Source organism: Semicossyphus pulcher, unplaced genomic scaffold, assembly GCF_022749685.1.
Source record: "Semicossyphus pulcher isolate SPU_LCO1_2020_fin unplaced genomic scaffold, fSemPul1.0.p SCAF_25, whole genome shotgun sequence".
In the NCBI taxonomy this organism is placed as follows: domain Eukaryota; kingdom Metazoa; phylum Chordata; class Actinopteri; order Labriformes; family Labridae; genus Semicossyphus; species Semicossyphus pulcher.
Genome location: NW_027211699.1, coordinates 9,005,173 through 9,024,377, shown reverse-complemented (window position 1 = coordinate 9,024,377; position 19,205 = coordinate 9,005,173). Strand labels below are relative to the sequence as shown.

General features: G+C 41.3%; 2 protein-coding genes across 2 annotated transcripts; both read left to right on the top strand.

Annotated features, from left to right (window-relative positions):
- Positions 1-1,280: 1,280 nt before the first annotated feature.
- Positions 1,281-9,893, top strand: aldh3b1 (aldehyde dehydrogenase 3 family, member B1). The gene is made up of 10 exons (XM_069675907.1): positions 1,281-1,379; positions 3,761-3,930; positions 5,067-5,177; positions 5,375-5,495; positions 6,038-6,123; positions 6,792-6,873; positions 7,338-7,730; positions 7,986-8,152; positions 8,244-8,343; positions 9,095-9,893. The coding sequence occupies exons 2-10, from the start codon at positions 3,769-3,771 to the stop codon at positions 9,277-9,279; spliced, it is 1,407 nt and encodes a 468-aa protein (XP_069532008.1). The 5' UTR covers positions 1,281-1,379; positions 3,761-3,768; the 3' UTR covers positions 9,280-9,893.
- Positions 9,894-10,802: 909 nt separating this feature from the next.
- Positions 10,803-18,765, top strand: ube2z (ubiquitin-conjugating enzyme E2Z). The gene is made up of 7 exons (XM_069676385.1): positions 10,803-11,668; positions 12,321-12,393; positions 13,280-13,467; positions 13,742-13,853; positions 13,964-14,076; positions 14,208-14,298; positions 15,398-18,765. The coding sequence occupies exons 1-7, from the start codon at positions 11,205-11,207 to the stop codon at positions 15,578-15,580; spliced, it is 1,224 nt and encodes a 407-aa protein (XP_069532486.1). The 5' UTR covers positions 10,803-11,204; the 3' UTR covers positions 15,581-18,765.
- The last annotated feature ends 440 nt before the right edge of the window (positions 18,766-19,205 follow it).

Here is a 19,205-nt window from a genome sequence, read left to right as displayed (position 1 = left end):
TCTTAAAAGCACATTACACATGTACATTTTCTCTTATCTTGCTTGTTCCCGGTTAGTGTCAGCTGTTTCTCCAAAGGTCACTGCAACCTAGAGCAAACATGACTCTTGATGGGATTTCTATAAAAAGATAATTAATGTGAATTAAATTAGATTATGAAAAACTAAAGTAAGACTTAACTAAACTTAAAGATGAAGATGTGGAGAAGAAAGCTGTCAGCCCAAACATAGAAAGTATTATGCAAAAAATGTAATGTATTTGTGCACTGGATGGATAAATGTGCAGTACATTGAAAGACAAAATGTGAAATTATAGCCTTAAACACAAGAATATAGTTGACATACGTTAGAAACTAGTAAATGTTCACACACAATAACAAACCCTGGATGGAGCTGTTCAAGAGGCCGGTGCTGTAACTTTAATTTATCACTTTAAATAAATAATAAAAAAGTAGTTTCTTACAATTGCCTCCTTTGTTCAACTACAAGACGTTTACAGGTCAAAGGTTGTATTATGATCAATCACGTCTGGGTCAGGTACCCTTCTTTCACTGCATGCCCTGAGTCTGTTTATCTTATTATTTTATGTTTTTATTTATTGTGGGTCAGATGGCATTCTCATATTATTATTGATATTGTCTAGTAGCTTTCATTGTGATATTTATTCCCATTATTAGCACTACTAATACAGATTTGATCAAATTAAAAAGTCTGCATCTGGATCAGGTTTTACTTTGAAAAATCAGGACAAACGTTAGATCGATTTCTAAATCCGAATCATTCCCATCGAGAGTAATCTTTTTGGATAACTGGGCCCAGGACATATCACATCACTTTCAGTACACTTGTTTTAGGCAAGAGCGATGTTTATGAAATACCACAGACGCTCCGATGCAAATAAAAAACACACCCGGCTCAGTGACTTCAAAGGGTGATGGAAAGTTCAGTTTAGACCACAAAAATTCAAAACTTGCGGAAATGAATGTTTTGTTTTATTGTTTTTATTATTATTTATTATTATTATTTGTTGAAAAATAATTATAGCAATTTTTAATTGGTATTTCCTTAAAGATTTATGTTGAGGTTTTTTTTGTTGAAGATTTTGGAGACTTCTGACTGAACAGCTCAAAGAGATAGTTCACACCCGGCTCTACACATTAAAAATGCGTGGTCACGACTCTCCCGCCTGACAAGTTTTAGGGCTAGTTGTTCGAGATCAACCAAAACTATTCCCCCTCCCATTTCCCAAAACTCCACCGTGAACCGGTAGTTAGACGAAGCACGACACCCGGAAACACAGAAGCTCTCCCTTTTCTCAGCGTTTCATCTGCACAGGGTGTTGCGGATCTGCCACTCTGAGGGACAAAAGACGGAGATAACAGGTAAACGGGCCGCACTGTTTCTTCTTTATTTACTTTTATGTTGTGTTTGCGCGATACTATTTCTCGCGGAAGAGCACCACAGCTGTCGTAATGTGTGTGCTGGTATTTATGTAAATCCTAAAATTTAACCATTTAGTTGTGACATTAACCTGCATTTTTTCCTTTCTAACCCCTCAGATGGCTAATCAGGAAATAACTTGCCAAAATTACATTTATATTTGTACTTACCATAATGTATGTCGAATCACTGCATGCCACTTTACCGTTGAGTTTAAATCCAGCTCCTTACCGCGTATGAACCGCTTGTCTGCACGCGCTGACTCATTCGTATTCAGGAACATTCATTGGGAAACATCAGTTTATATATGTTTGCTTTTCGACATAAACAAATTGGAAAATCCACGTACTTAAAACATCAGGTTAAACATAAAGAACTTACAGTAAATTCGGCGTACAAATATATATAAAAATGTTCATCTTTAGTTGTGAAATGACTTAAGGTGTGTCGTTCAGGTCGTCCCAGTGTCTGATGCTGCTAGAGCTAGCTTCCAATTCGGTAAACTTTACTTTAATCACTGGTTAAGTCTGGACCGTCAAAAAAGCCAGATACTCTTTAGAACACACTTTTATTTGTGAAAACGCTTACTAGTTGATTTTGCTTTTGCTTTTTATTTTTTTTACATTTTGGACCTGGACCAGAGCCAGATCAGAAAACACTTAGACTAGTCAAATATATACTAGTCTTAATACCCTGATTCACATGTATTATTTATAATCTATATATATTTTTATGCATTTTCATAAATAGAATTAAGGTTTCATAAATCTGAAACTGTGTTTTAAAGAATGTTAAGCCTCTTTGGGATAATCTAGTCCACATGTTTTACATTCTTTGGATCTGGTCCAATGTTGGTCGAAAAAGCAGCAAAATTGCCCTTTTTTGTATTTTGACATATTGAATAAGGTTTTACAATTTGAAATCGAGATCCAGACATTAACATTTCTCTTGAAATGTCCAACCACTTTCACAACCTTCACCTTACATGCAGAATCAGACACACATTTTTTAAGCCGACTTCAGCGTTGTGTTTGCAGCTTTGTGTTTTTGTGGGCCAGTGGTAGCCTAATATGCTAGGATTCACATTACTTCTTCAATTAATAACTAGACATACTTGTGTTCTGTTTTTATGTTTAGCTGACATTTTCACAAGCTGGTATGTCTCGTGAGGTTTATTCCTCATTTGTGTCATGAACATCTGATCTTAACAACAACAGGTCTCTCACAGTCAAAACTCAAAACGTGATGAAAATACAATTAAACATACATTGATTTTGTCTTTAACAATGGCAAATCTTGTGTTCAAAGAATAATCAACACGTCATTTGTGTCATTAACGCTGTTCTACTTGTTATTTGTGCTGCTTTGTTGGTATAAAACCATTGATAAGAGAACAGTTGGATTACTGTCTCACTGTACAATGACTCTTTGAAATCAGCGCTGTCACACACATCAGTAACACAGCTTCTGGTTGGTGGAAAGACGAGTACACAACATTTACACATACGTGCTGTGTCCACGAACGCCGATTTCTGTGCTGGCAGCGCCAACGACCTCAATTTCAGAGCGCTTCTCACCGGCGCTTACTGTTGCTAGGTTACGAAAGTTGTCTGGCAGCACTTCCGCTTACTTTGGTAGTAACCGTTAAGTCTGTTTTAAATTGCTCTGCATGCTTCATATTTCAAGTAACTTTTACCAAGAAATCATTAAAACAACGCAAAGGAATCGTACCCTGTTGTTAGCAGCAGCTCTACACCTGGAAATTGTACCCTGGAAAAAAGAAAGTATTAGCTTCTCCTCCGTCGTTGTTGTTGACGAAGTTGATATCGGAAGTCCCGCCCCTTCTTGATTTTGATTGGTTGGTGAGAGGGAAGGGACATTGACGCGCGCGACGGTGTTCCTAAAGTCTGTTTTGAGCTGAGTCTTGAACCCTGACATATATAGATATAGTCTTCATAACATGAAGCTTAAAAATGTAAACCAATGATAAAACGGCAAATGCCAGCACACAGGACAAACGTGTTCAGCTGCTTAAATATTCATAAAAAGTGACAGCGTGCTTGTTTTTTAGTTGTTTAGCAAACGGCTTCAATGAATTTGGTGTTTGGAGCTTCTATACAGCATTGAAGGAAACACTGTTTGTTTGGCCTTTGAGTTACCTTTGTCATTTCAAGATATTACAAAGCTGAAATTTGTGTGTGTGTCTGTGTGTGTGTGTGTGTCTGTGTGTGTGTGTGTGTGTGTCTGTGTGTGTGTGTCTGTGTGTGTGTGTGTCTGTGTGTGTGTGTGTGTGTGTGTGTGTGTGTGTGTGTGTGTGTTGCAGGTTGAAAGATGGACACCCAGAGCCAAGTTTTGGAAAGGCTGCGGTCAGCGTTTAGTTCAGGCGTCACCATACCAGAAGAGTTTCGTCGGACTCAGCTGACCAAGCTCATGTCCATGCTCAAAGAAAACGAGGAACAGATTTTAAAAGCGCTGCACAAAGACTTCTCAAAGGTACAAGACGTACACAGACAGCATACACACACTTCCCCCAACACATACAGCATGGCAGCTATGTTGAGATTTTGAAATGCCTTCAACAAAAGCATCTGAAAATAGAAGTTACCAAACATTTTGCTCAAGAAGTACAGATTAATGATATTTTCACTCCTCCTCTCACTGTTCTAGTTAACTTATTGAGTCGACTCCTTTTAATAATAATGCTTAAAGTAAGGAATACGTGTTTTTTATTTCTCTAATTATGGTTTTGTGGTAACTTCATAAACTAAATACCCGGCAGAAATGTTGACACTGGGGGAAAAAGAAGCAGAAACGACTAACACTGACATCCTGGTTAAATAGAGCCAAAATGAAAGTTGAACTTATATCACATTGATAGGTAAACTTCGTCTCACCTGAAGTCCTCATAGTTGGCACAACGTAGGTCATAAAGACACAATACTCACAATAACTCAAATTTTTCCTGCGCACAACATTGGTTAAAATCATCTCTGTAAAGCAGAATATTAATGCACAATGCGACTCTAGGCCTCTGTTAATTAAAAAGACCATTTCATAGAAAGTCCAACACTCTGTTCTCCAGGTGTGCTGATTGTCCACCTCAAATGCTGCATTGTTCCTGCAAGTAAATGACTGATAGTGCCAACTATTTACCACTTTTTATAGCTCTAATAGTTGCATATGATGCACCGTGTAATCCTCGAAGGATACGTATGATTTCATGTTTTAAACAGCCATTTCTTTTGATGACCAAGTAAAGAAGGCAACGTCAAAAAAACAAAACAACAACTAAATGATGTGGTAGTGGTCAAATGTTGCAGACTCTCTGACTGAAGGAACTGGCTGCAAACAAAAACAATTCTGTTTTGTCAAAGTAAAGTTTTAGTAAATTTCGAGAAGCAATTGATACCAGAAAGGCCGACAGTAAGTCCAGTTACACCTGTGCTTAGTGGATGGTAATGGGACATAGAACAGGGTGTCATCAGCAGGTGTACTTTACATTATGTTTACAGGTGGCTTTACCAAGGGGAACCATACAAAGTGCACAAAGGGACCTAAGATTGACACATCTGAAGTTTGTCTGCTTCAATTTAATAACTCGCCTTTCTTGTTGCTCTCTCGACCTTCAGCCGAAGTTTGAGGCCGTCGTCTCTGAGATCGACATCGTGATCAATGAGCTGCACTACGCCATCGACAACTTCACCACCTGGATGAAGCCGGAGTACGTCAGCAAAAACCTGGTAGGTTTAACGAGGATGACAATAATACTGTGTTTTAAATAGAATTCTCCATGATCATTGTGTTTTTTTATTCAACCGAAAGAACAAAGATTTGATATTACAGTACTGCTAACTGTTTTCCCAGGATGAGTAAACTTGTTTAGCATGTTTGATAAAATTCCATGTATATTGTATTTTTAATATTTGTCAATTTTTAGGCAACAAAGCTAGACACCTGTTTCGTACGGAGGGAGCCATTAGGGGTTGTGTTAATCATTGGCCCTTGGAACTACCCTCTGCAACTCCTTATGTTACCCCTGGTTGGAGCCATTGCTGCAGGTATCAGCCACACGCAGGACAGAAACAAGGCTGCACCAATGTATCTTTTCTACACTGAAACAACTCATGAGACGATTTGGAAAGCTATAAAGCGGTTCTTTTTAGAAAGGCGCCCACAAAGAATAATTGCAAACCCCACATTACCCTTCAGCTACGTGTAGCTCTTTCACTTTCACATTCAGGTATTTAAAACACGGGTGGTTAGTTGGTTTGGTTTGTGTTACGTTGAACCCAAGCTAATTCTTTAATACATTTGATTCTGGTTTAAAAAACGGATCTTACGCTTCAACAAAAAGACCAGATTGTCTTGTAGAGTTCGTGTGTGAAATAAGCTCTGAAAAGACGGAGAACTATAGGTTGAAGGAACCTTTACGTTCCTTGTAAAGAAGCTCCTGGGATTCCTGGGAAATGCAGCTAAAGTGTTTGAGCTTTTTGGATCGAAGCTGGCTTCACACTGCAAATTAAAAGATCGCAAAAGTAACATTTGTCAAGTCGATCCCTGCTGGCTGTACTGACTGGATGATGCTTTTGTCTTTGATAAGGAAACTGTGTGGTCCTCAAGCCGTCAGAGGTCAGCCCTGCCATAGACAATCTGATTGCCGAGCTCGTCCCCAAATATTTGTCTCAGGTAAAACAACCCACATTTTGAAACTGTCTTCTTCCTGTTTTTGTTTCCTGTTAAATCTACAAATCTATTTACAACCCAAAGCTCTGAATAATAATCGGACAGCTTTCAAATTGAACCTGTGATGAAAATGTGGCAAATATACTGAAAACATTCTCTCATTTGTGGGAATTTATAAGCTTTTACAAAGATTTTCTGTCATAAGGGCCAAAAAAACAGAGAAAAAACACAAAAGAATCAACTAATTAAGCTTGAAGAAGTGCAGAGAAATTCTTATATCATTCAATCAAAAATGTTTTATTTGTTCCCTACATAGAAGCTCAGCATGTATCTGACGTATGGTTAGTTATTCAAAACCAAAGTGACACTGAACTGAATGGTTGTTCAATTTTAATGCTTATAAGTTGGCAGCTTTTGTTTTCAGAGCTTTGAAGAAACGTCTGCTTGGTTTAATTCTTCTGTTTTTTTCTCTGAACTATGTTTGTACTTTGGTTTCTGGTCCCTTGTTTTTTTACAAAATAATGGTGTCTTGTGATCCTGGTTCAGGCTGTGCATTTTACTTATGCACAACACAGTGATAAAATAAAGTGAATCAATTATATATGTGACTTGCTAGAGCTGAGCACATGGAGTGTGACACCTACAGTAAGATGCGACTTTCTTTGTGGCAGGACTGTTTTGCAGTTATTCAGGGCGGAGCAGAGGAGACCAAGGCGCTTCTGAAGAACCGCTTTGACCACATCTTCTACACAGGTGAGCGATCAGATCGCTGCATGTCAAAGTATTTCAGATGTGCCTTAAATTTGTCTCATTCAAAGGATGCCAAAGGTGTATGCTTTGCACAAACAAACACGCTGGTCCAGGCAGCAGTAGACGAGAAACTTATTATTTCTGTCAATGGAGTCTGGTGGCTTTGAAGCGAGTGATGTTATGGCTGTTTAAAAAAAGGGTCTTACCTTAACACAAAGGTATATTTCTGTTGGGATCATTTCAGCCTGTCTGTAGGAAAAACATGAACTTTTAGTGCATACTGAATATATATGATTCAATATTAAATCTGCAAATACTCAGTTTACTAAAAACCTGACAGTAACATATGAAGAATGTTTCGTGGTAGCTTAAATTAATGTTATTTATACACACTTTTGGTTGAGTAGGAAGACTGGTCAGTGAATCCTTTCCTCTTTGCTTACTGATCCCTGAGCTTCGCCTTTCAGGTTCTCAGATTGTGGCACGCAGCGTCCTGCAGGCGGCCTCTGTCCACCTGACCCCGGTGACCTTGGAGCTGGGTGGTAAGTGTCCCTGCTTGCTATACGGCCGTGTGGACATCCCAGCCGCTGCTCGCCGCTTGGTGTGGGCCAAGTTTTTCAACGCTGGTCAGAGCTGCGTCGCTCCAGATTATGTGCTGTGCACAGCAGCCACCAGGGACGCCCTGCTGCCTGAAGTGCGCCAGGTTCTGGAGGATTTCTACGGCAAGGACCCTCAGACCTGTCCGGACCTGTGCCGCATCGTGTCCCCCCGACACTGGACTCGACTGATGGAGCTACTTGGGAAGAGCAGCGGCAAAGTTGTTATCGGAGGAGAGAGCAACCAGGAGGAGAAGTACATAGGTGGGTGAAGAAACAAAACACTATGAAATTAAACACTATGAAATTAATGAGCCTCATTTGCCAACTGTTATTGGGAAGAAAGATTCTCACATTCAGCGATTTTTACAGTATTATCATCTATTCATTCCTGTTATTTTAAGAAAGAAACACAAATTTATATATTCTAATGATTTTAAATTCTTTCTATATATATATATATATATATATATATATATATATATATACATATTATAATGGTGTGTGTGTTGTCCTCAGCTCCCACAGTGCTGGTGGACGTGTCTGAAGACGATGCTCTGATGCAGGAGGAGATTTTCGGCCCCATCCTGCCCATCCTGACTGCGGAGACTCTGGAGGAAGGCATCCGTTTTACGAACCGCCAAGAGAAGCCGCTTGCCCTCTACGTTTTCTCTGAAGAATCCTCCGTAAGAACACGGGCCTTTGCTACCTCTCACATCACACCTGCAGACATGTTGTGTTCTCATATTGCTTCACATTGTGCTTCCTTTTTTGAAGATCGTGAACACAGTGCTGGAAAACACCCAAAGTGGAGGATTCTGCTCTAACGACGGGATCATCCACATGACCCTGCCGACCCTGCCCTTTGGAGGGATAGGTAGGTTTAACCCTGGTTTGAAGCTTTTTCCGCTCAAGCTGTGATAGAGCCGCCAGCTCTTCCAAAATGTGCATAAAGACTTGACCCTTTAAGTCCCCCTCCCGCTTGATAACTGCTGCTATATCTATCAGGCTTGTTGCATGCTACATAATGCTGGTTATGATAACTTAATGGCAGATTTACCATTGAAAATTCTTACTATTACTTGATACAATAGATCCCTAATTTAGGCAGGGGAACACAGAAGCAGACTTCTCATTTCTGGCGATCAAACATCAATTTTGCCAACTGAAATGACAACAGTGGGTGGCAGAATTTATTAGCTATAATGTTAGCTAGCATGCTATTTAAGCTAACAATAGCTCCACGAGTTTGACTGTATATTTTGTGAAGTTGTTTTCCTGTTTGTTGTTTTACAGCTAACTTTGTTGAAAGGAGAATTCTGTAAAAGGGTCTCAAGTTTTTCCTCGATGGCTACATGAATGCCATGTAGAAGCTGAGAGACCAAAGCTAAAGCTACATGTCCCTGACATACAAAGGCATTCTCACTTGCTAATGCGAATACAGAGACATGCAGTATCTTCTAACAGAACCCTGCTTAGCTGCGATGGCCAACAAGATTTTCATTAGGAGAAACTGGCTGCAAATTTAGAATAACTGCCATAAAGCAAGTGGGTCAAGACATCCATGAAAAACGGATTCAAAATGTGCTCATGTATACTGAGCTGAGTTTTGTTGTTTCTCCTTCCAGGGAGCAGTGGTTGTGGCAGTTACCATGGACGCTGGGGCTTCGAGACGTTCAGCCACCGGCGGGCCTGCATGCTGCGTGGCTGGGGTTTGGAGAGACTCAATGGCCTGCGTTACCCGCCGTACACAGAAAATAAACTGAGCTGGCTGCGCTGGACCGCCTCGCCCAAGAGCTGCTCACTTATGTGAAGTGCGTGTGTGTGTGTGTGTGTGTGAGGAACGTTTTATACTGTATGCGTGAATTTGAATGTTGAAAAAATGTATCTGGATAATGGGGTAATCCTTCTCTTTTTAATCTGTGGGTAGGCTGTTTGTTTAACATACGGGTGTCTGTGCAATGTTTTGTACCTTTTCACACTTTGTTTTCACAAGTTGATCTCCTAAAGCAGAAACAATGACGATGTATTTCTCTGACTGCCAAAGATCATAATGTTGTATACCCAGGGCTTTTTAAAGGTCCCGTTTTTCTCTTAACTGTGGAAAAACGTCACTTTTTCTCAGCGAGTTCTTTAGGCACATACCTTACTTTCATCTTTATTGCACAACGCTGATTGGCTGAAGTTTGTTATATACTTTTTTTTAAACCATGTAAACTGATATCTTAGAGACAACTTATGCCACTGCTTGCTTAATTTTTATCCTCTTGCACAGAAATTTTAACACGGTGAGAATTGGAATTGTAGTTGTCACTGTAATCTCATCTTTTGGTGTCGAAAGGGGATTTAGGGATGTTCTTTTCTGTATTTTAACATTGTTTTCAGTGTAATACATTTGATTTGTATTAATAAAAAATAATATTTTAACTTTTATGGCCAAACTAATTTGTTTGAAAGATGGTTTTCTTCATGACAAACACACAGTCTTCATATGACAGTAAGAATTTTGTATGTTGATTTAAAAAATATACAATGCTAAGTCAGGAATGACTCAGACAAATATGAAATTATCAGAAAATGCAACTGATGTCGGGCTTTTAAACTGTTTAACTTTAAGAACAAAATTAAGATATTTGTCAAAATATATTTGGCGAACAGTGTGTCTAGTCAATATCGCGGAAATGACCCTGAAGAATATGAAATATCGTAAAAATATCCAAAACACGGAATTGGAACACATAAACTCCAAAAGCTGTTTTCAATGAAAATAGGAAGGCAATATAAAACATTAATATTAACTAGGGATGCACGATATTATCCGATATGTCATTTTTCCCACCGATAAAACAACGCTTTAATTATGATTAAATGCTCGATGATTCTCTAAAAAAGCCTGACGGATATTAGTTTTTTTTCGAAATAAAATGTTACATACAAATAAATATGGCATTTTGTACATAACCTAAGCTTAAGTAGTTTTCTTCCATTGCCCAGTGAATGTGTACATTTTAAAGAGCACTGTATTATGTTTTTTCTGCATCTGCCAGTGGGCCACTACAATAAGAGTAGGCATGATATCAATTCCACTACAGGGGAGACTTAATGTTCTTTGGAATCAGGTGTTAAACATGCGCCTAATATATAGGTATCAAAATCGGCAACAAGGGCAAGAAAATATCGGCATCCCTAATATTAACACATCTAACATCAGGGTAAATTAGACTCATTGCGACATCGCAACACCCCTAGCCAATCACGAGTTTTACTTTGAAAGCTCTCACCGGATGTGCCGTGTGTTGTCATTTCTGTTTAACTTGACTGGTGAGAAATCAGATCCTGAAGTTGCGTTACGTGAATGGAGTAATGTTGATGTGGTCGGTTTAAAATCGAATATATTAAAACCATATTCCATTAAACCGATAAGGACCGGGCGGTACGCTTCTTCATAAGCCGTATCAAGGTGGACGAGAGAATTCTGCTGTCGACTTCACACTTTTCTGGAGACCTGTGAAAATAACACTGAAGCTAACGATAAGTAGCCACCATGTCGTGGGAAGAAATGCCTTGTTTTGTGGCCTCGCCTCTGTGCTCGGTTCTGCTCCGTGTTTCTGCTCTTTGATCCCACTGAACGAAAACAAGCTCAGGTAACTTCGCCTTCAGCTGTCAATGCAGGTAACCGTTAGCCAGGTAAACTAGTCAACGCCAACGGTTTTACTCTAGCGTATTAGCTCGCGAGCCATGGCGGACAGCTTCGGGGACAAGTCCAGCGGCGGTGCCCTTGGCTTAGGCGTTACCGGACAGGGCAGCGGAGCTTCGCTGCTACCGACTTTGGCCAACTCTCTGCCGGGGGGACACTCGGCAGCAAGCGGGGCTCACTCCAACTCTAACCCGGCCTCCCCTCCTCTCGCCGCGGCCGCGCACAGTGGCCTAACCGCTGTGGTGGCCCCTATGTCCGCTGTCACCGCTACACCAGCCGGGTTTGGGAACACTTTCACCCCCAGCTCCTCGCCACCCGCTGTGGCAGTGTCTCCAACCGTTCACTCTTCCCCTCTACCCGGGGTTGGGCTAGGGGTCGCCGGGGTTGCTGGGGTGGCAGGAGCGGGCCTCCTGTCTCAAATCCACGCCACTTCCTGGGACCCGACCCTCAGTACGGACTGGGACAACGAGAAGGCTTCCCAGCAGTGTATCCTGAGGATAAAGAGGTGAGAAAAAGATTTTACTGGTTTTTAAGAGTTTTATGTGTTCTTACTTTATGTTTACAGGTAAGTCAAGGCCCTAAAATCGCCTCACACGAGGTAGCTTAAAATCGAAAGTGATAGATCTTCCATGAAGTTTTTGTTGTAACTGGAAACAGATGGGGACTTTACAAATGCCAGGAGGAAATAAAGGAGACTTATTACTGAAACCTAGATCTAACATGTAGGTTCAGCATGTGGTCATTGTAAGAACAGATGGTAAATATACTGTATGAATGTGGTGACCTTTTTTTATGTGTATCACAATCTAAAGAGGAAGTTCAGAATGCTCACAAATACTGACAACAAATAAATATATAAGTACTGGAAATAATAATGCAAACATGCTAGAAGAAAAAGAGCAACAAAATACACAAGAAAGCTATAAAACAAACATCATATATTAAAGCATTAACAGGTAAAGAGCGTATGTGTACAGAACGAGCATTACACAGTTTTTGAACCACTTCTTCAGTCATAATAACGCACACAGAGTTCATTGTGGACGGTTTTCTACATTATAATAAAGAAATACTCCCCATCACAATGATTCCTTCCATTTCTGTCATAACCTCAGGAATCTCACCTGTCTCCCTCCCTCCTCTCTCTGTCTGTGCAGGGATATCATGTCCATCTACAAGGAACCTCCACCAGGGATGTTTGTCGTCCCCGATCCTCAAGACATGACCAAGGTAAAAGGCCAGGTCCTCTGTGGCGACGCATTCACGCTGTGACCCCATTTACACCAGGCATTGCAAGAGTCTCCCATCAGGACAAATGACAGATATAATTATTACACTAATGCCTGTCATACACTGGAAGACTTTTACAGGATTTTAATATCTAAAAGACATTTTCACACAGGCTGTAAGATTCTTCAAAGTCTGAGTAACTTGCAGTCTATTGAGATTATTTCCCATCATGCTCCTGGTGGAAATCTACAAGAAGAAAGCAAACGACAGAGCCAAAAACAAAGCAGCTGCCCTTTAGTGTGCAGTGGTTTGTGTTATCTGCCTGATTGATGCTGCAGTGTTAGCTGAGTTAGCATTTCAAGCTAGCAAGTGGCTAGAGAAGCATTTCATTCCTGCGTACTACAAATTCTCACCAGATCAAATTGCTTCGCTAACACCACATGCTAACGGCAAGCAAGCTCTCAACTACAACGTCAAATACAGATTTATGTTAAATGCTTATGTTGGCATTAATTTGTGTACAGTCTGCTGCTTGAACTAGATGCACAAACTGCTGTGGTAGGCTAGTTCACTTTTAATTAGAGTTTTTGTTGTGCGTGAGCTTGAAATGGGCACAAACTCAAACTTTTGTTCTCTCTCTAGCCCTTCTCTTCATCATTTTCTCTCTCTTCCTTTTCTTTGCAATCCGAGTTGATCACACGTCGATTGAAGTTTTTTTTAACATTTATCCCTCAAAGCAGGTTTAAATGTGGATGCTGTCTGTTGTTTTCTCGGATCTGCTCCATGTTGTGTTCATTTGTCCAGCATTCCTCTCTCCCCTCTTATGATCTCGCTAGCACGTCCCAACTCCTCTGCCTCCTGACACTTTCTTCCCTCATTTCTGCAGATCCACGCTCTGATCACAGGGCCGTTCGACACGCCGTACGAGGGCGGCTTCTTCCTCTTCCTGTTCCGCTGCCCCCCTGACTATCCCATCCACCCTCCGCGGGTGAAGCTCATCACCACCGGTCACAACACTGTCCGCTTCAACCCCAACTTCTACCGCAACGGCAAAGTCTGCCTCAGCATCCTGGGGTGAGTCATTCCTGTCAGTCTGTTATTCACTCCAAAGGGATCTCGTGATGTGTGGTGCATTTCTGTCTGAAGACTTGGACTTAATACACTGTTACACTACCATACATGCTGCTATAACCTGTGTGTGTGTGTGTGTGTGTGTGTGTGTGTGTGTGTGTGTGTGTGTGTGTGTGTGTGTGTGTGTGTGTGTGTGTGTGTGTGTGTGTGTGTGTGTGTGTGTGTGTGTGTGTGTGTGTGTGTGTGTGTGTGTGTGTGTGTGTGTGTGTGTGTGTAGGACGTGGACAGGCCCAGCGTGGAGTCCAGCCCAGAGTATTTCATCTGTCCTCATCTCCATCCAGTCTCTGATGACGGAGAACCCGTACCACAATGAACCTGGATTTGAACAGGTACTCCTGTCTGAGTCGTGTGTTTGTAAACAGCACATCAACACTTTTTCATTAGTACTTTCCTTAAAGTTCTGATATAATCTTCTTGTGCGTGTGTGTGTTTCTCTCAGGAGCGCCACCCAGGCGACAGTAAGAACTACAACGAGTGTATCCGCCATGAAACCATGCGGGTGGCTGTGTGTGACATGCTGGAGGGCAAAGTCCCCTGTCCTGACGCCCTGTGGTGAGAAAAACAAAAACATTCATCTTTACTTCCTCTTGTTGTCCATTTGTCTTTAATATATTTTCATCTCTCTTTCTCGCTCCTCTCCGTTCTCTCTCTTCTTCTCTTTTTGTGTGTGTGTTTGTTTTCAGGAGTGTGATGGAAAAGTCCTTCCTAGAGTACTATGATTTCTACGAGGGAGTCTGCAAAGAGAGGCTGCATCTGCAGGGACAGAACATGCAGGTAACTTCATTACTCTCATCTACATTTTACACGTGCTCATGACTTTAACCTGAAGAGAAGACAACGGGCGTAGTGAAGAGGAAGCTGGTTCTTTTGAAGTATAATAGATAAACAACTGCAGTCAGCAGCCACCCAAAATAGAATCTCATTCTGTTGGAAGCGACATACACACCCCAACCTAGCTGCCCTGATGTACCGCAAAATCTGGAATATAAGTCGCAAGCTGTGTCCCAATCCAGGGGCTGCATCCTTCAAAGGGCGTATTTGAAGGCCGATTGCGTCACAGAAGCGTGTCGAAGGCTGTCCCAATTCGAAGGCTCCTTTAGAAGCGGCCGACAAATGCGTCCTCTGTTTCCCTGGCCACGAAGGATCCATCGGGTGCATCCTTCGCGGCCCATCATATCCCGAGATGCATTGCGCGGCAATTCAAATGAGATGGCAGACAGAATACACTTTAAAATTTCAAAGTTTTTGGTTTCAACTCAATCGAAAAGCAAGTGTTACAACAGTTTAAGAAAACAAAAGGGCCCTTGAAACAAATTATCTTTAAAATAATAGGTTAACTTATGCGATGTTAGTAATGCTAGCTAGTTAGCCCGCTAGCTACCTGTTGCTAGGCGACAGGAGCGGCGTGACGCAAGGGTAGACCAGACCGTCTCATTTCAGTTCGGCTTTAACGGTCTACGCAGGCTATGAATGGAGCGTCCTCCGTGGACCGCCTCCTTCGAAGGCTGCAGCCCATGTATTGGGACACATTGTGAGGGTGGCGGCTGCAATGGCGATCATGAGGGTGCATGTCCGTGACAAAACGATAGCAGCAATAAAGTTAGTTTGTCTCGCTTAAAGCAGCAAAACAGCACTGCGGCATGTTGTAAATAGGAGTTGTAGCGGCTTGGACCCGGAAACAGTTTAATGCGGAGTTGTGACGTCACCACTTTACAACCAGATAGCCCCGTCGTCTGGGTAAAATACCGTAACACAATAACATACCTCTCTGTGCATTTTATTCTGGTATATTGGTCGCACGGGTGTATAAGATGCAGCCAAGTTTTTAGGTGATAAAAAGTATGTATGATAACTTCATCGTCTCTCTCCCCAGGACCCGTTTGGAGAGAAGCGCGGCCGTTTCGACTACCAGGGCCTGCTGGCTCGCCTCAGCGTCACCCACAGGCGCATCCGGGAGAAAAGCCTGGCGGAGGACGAGCACAACAACGACGACTCGGACTCAGACACCAGCTCCTCAGGGACGGACCCGGACAGCCAGGGCAGCTCCCAGCCCTGATCCCTGAACGGTGCTCGACTCAAAGCCAGGCCGAGGACTCAAAAGACAAAGGCACTTTTTTTTTTTTTTGTTTACAGAGGAGGAACAAAATCACTGCAGAGAATATGACGCCTGTGTTTCAGGCTTTAGTGAGTCCACGATTCAGGATCGGAATCAAGCTTTTGTTGCTCAGAAAAAAAGAATGAGGACCATCCACTCGGCAAAGGCTGGCAAATTTGGCCTGGAGCAGAGTATTTGTGCTACTTTTGTAGCTAACCAGCTGTCAGTTTGATGCTGCCCAAACGCCTGGTCGATTTTGAGACTAACGCACCAGTGTTAGAACGTTTGAACGCTCTGTAGGAATGGACAAAGACCAGGCAACGCGCTGAAACAGAAATATAGAAAGGCTTGGGACAGACGAGAGGACCCTTTATTGGGGAGGTCAAGGAGAAGCGGGATGTGTTCATCAAAGCGAGCTAAAATAAAGAGGAGAGGAAGAAAAGATGGACCTTTTTTGTGAGGAGGTTTAAGAGAGAGACGCTTTGGCTTTTTTCGAGTCCCGTGCCTTGTCTCCTCTGGCCCGTGTGAAGCCGCTCCAACAGCTCCTTCAGCTGGACCTCGACCGCCTGTAACTGGGCCACATCAACATCAGCAGCTCTCCTTCCTGACTACAATGATTCCTGTGTATGATTCAAAAAGTTCTGCTTTGTTTCGGCTCTCCTCGTGTTGTTGAAATCTGTTAACCGGATAAGAAGCTGTTAGAGAAATGTCACCTTCATCGTCATCCACCTTTATACCCTCTTTGTTCAGCTGTTTCTCTTTGTTGTGCTGAAACTGATTTGCAGTGTTTAGGGTGCATTTTTTATGTGTAAACCCTGCTGTTCTTTAGGTTGCTGGCACTTGTGATTAACTTGTCAAGTTAGAAAGCAAACCATCCCGCGATTAGGCGAGACACATGCAGGTTCTTGGGAACAAATGTAGGATGTGTTCACACTGCAAGTAACTCAGCTCTGTATGAAATGAGGATTTAGTTTCATCAGCAAATCAGGTCTGCTCTGGAGTCATTGATTTAATACTTAAAGATGGTATTTGCTGAATAAGTGTTAAAATAAACAGATAAATCATGTACTAATCCAATATTCACTTGTCATGTCAGATGATTTTTACCACTAGATGTCAGCCTCAACTCAGATTCTGGTCTGAATAAGAATCAGGCTTTATTCCCAAGTAGGTTTTTTCCCATTGGTGCTTTAAGGCAAACATAGAAACAGAATAAAAAATAAGTAAATAGAAGTACTCCTTCTGTTGAGAAACTTAAATAAGAGTAAAATAAACGACATAAATATAACAGAATATTATATAAGATACACAAAATATCTGTTTCGAGTGTGGAATGATACAGAAAACATATAACAGATTATGCACGCGCACTTCTTCTGCCATGGTGGGACTGTAATAACAAATGGTTGAGTTTAAAGTGCTAGAATCAGAACAGTAAATACATATCTATAGTGGAAATCATTGGAGGAGCAGCTGTCAGGTGTATCTAATAAAGAGTTGACGGCATCACTTTCAGTGTGAACACAGAGAGGGAGGAATACTAGAGGAGAGAGTGGAAGGAGGGGAGGAAACGCTCTAAAAGGACGGGTTCAGATATTTTCTACAATGTTCACACGCCTTCTGTATTTTCAAAGTGTTATCGGTCGCTGTGATCGTTCCCCCTGTTCATACGGGCTGTGGAGAGAGTCCTTTCTAGTTTGACAACATGTGACGTCTCATTCCAGCTCAGCCAAAGATGCTGCAGCAGAGTTACACAAGTGGAGATAGTAACACGAGCATGTTTAGTTTAAGTGCCAGGAGGTGTCAGTGGAAACACAAACTCAGACTGCTGAAGCCTTTTATAAGCTTTAAAAACATAACAATGCTCCACAGTACGAACAGCTGAAAAATCTGAACCTGTCCTTTAAAGTTGTATAACTGTGTTTTCTTTTCCACTTTCTTAAGAGTTGAATGAGCAGACTTACCCCTCTCTCGTGTCTGTCAATATAAAGCTGCAGTAGCTAGCTTAGCTTAGCGTATAGACTGTAAACAGGGGGAAACAGTTAGCCCGTCTCTGTCTCTGTCGGGAAAGATGTTGAGTTATTTTTCCTCCTGAGCCTTGTCCAATAATATCCAAAAGTAAGAGAATTCATAGGGGACATTATGTCTCGTCCAAAGCTCTGCATCAAACTTTAAAATCTTACTTTCACACCCCAGTTTATGCACAAATTAGACAAAGATATAACATATAAGTTGGCGAGCCGGAGAGATGCATGAAGGTGGATTCTCTTAACTCGGGACAGAGCCAGACTTCGAGTTGTTCTCATACTGATACCAGTATCTGTATCGACCTCCGATACTGCCTAAATCAGGTATCGGCTTGTATGTCAGTCAAAGCATCGATCAGATAACGATTAGCCTCCCAAATAATCAACAACATTGTGCACTAGCAAAGAGTGTAATGCTAATCTGAGCCAGCAAATGTCTAATCAATGTTCACCCACTAATATTTTGTGTATTTTTTATTGCACTATGAAAGGGGCCAAGTCTGAATATCGACATCAGGAAGGAAAAAAATCATTGAAACATTTCTAGCTAGACTAGCTGTTCCCCCATGAACCAGACTTTTTGCTAAGCTAAGCTAGCTGGTTGCTAATTTAACAGACATGAGTCAATCTTTGCATCCTAATCTCCACCAGGAAGAGAATAAGTGTATTTCCCAAAAGTTTGATCTACATACCGACCACCTATCAACGTTTCAGGAGTTTTTTCCAACATGGTTAGACTAATGAGTGTTTTTGTTGTCGTAGTCCTTTTCTGCCTTCCGTTGTCCTCCAGTGTCTGCCTTCAGCTCTGCACATCCATGCTCAATATTCATATGGAGTCACTAACATAGGGCATTCCTTTTGATTTGTTTTGTTATGTTATAGAATGGTTATCTGAGAAGCAGCTCCTAGCAGAGTATATGTGATTGCCAAAATGCTGATTGCAGCACTTCCTGTAATGGAGGTGAATGGATCATGTCCCTGTTCGGTTGTGTTGTGTTGTGCTTAATTAAAGCAGGGTTCTTGTGTGGCTCTTTAAAGCCCGGATTACTGACAGAAGTGATCATGTCCGGGTATTGAAAATGTTATTGTACAGAAGTTCTGGAAAAAAACAATAAAATGTTGTTCAGTCCTGATACGTGTGTAGTCTTTTTTTAAACTCCCTCTCATCGGATTCAATCTATTCTTAACAGCGTTAGAAATTAAACACACTCTTAAAAGGTCTATGAACAAATTTCCTTGTAATGTAACGCCCATTTTAAGTGACTACATTTCAGTAAGATGCTGAAGTCCTGATGTTTTTTTATTGTTTGTTTAAGTTTTTTACTTTACTGTATTATTCCATATCTTTTCTTCATCATCCCTTTTTACTTTTTAATGCTTTGTTTTGATGTTTTTTGTACCAGATATGCAGTCGTATAAACCTGCCAAACAATTTAAATATATATAATATAAATGTTTATTATTATGTTTATTTTGAGTTATATTTCTCATGCATAAAAGCTGACGTACGATAGTTGGAATCTGACAACTTTTCATTTTATAACAAAATGGACAAGTTA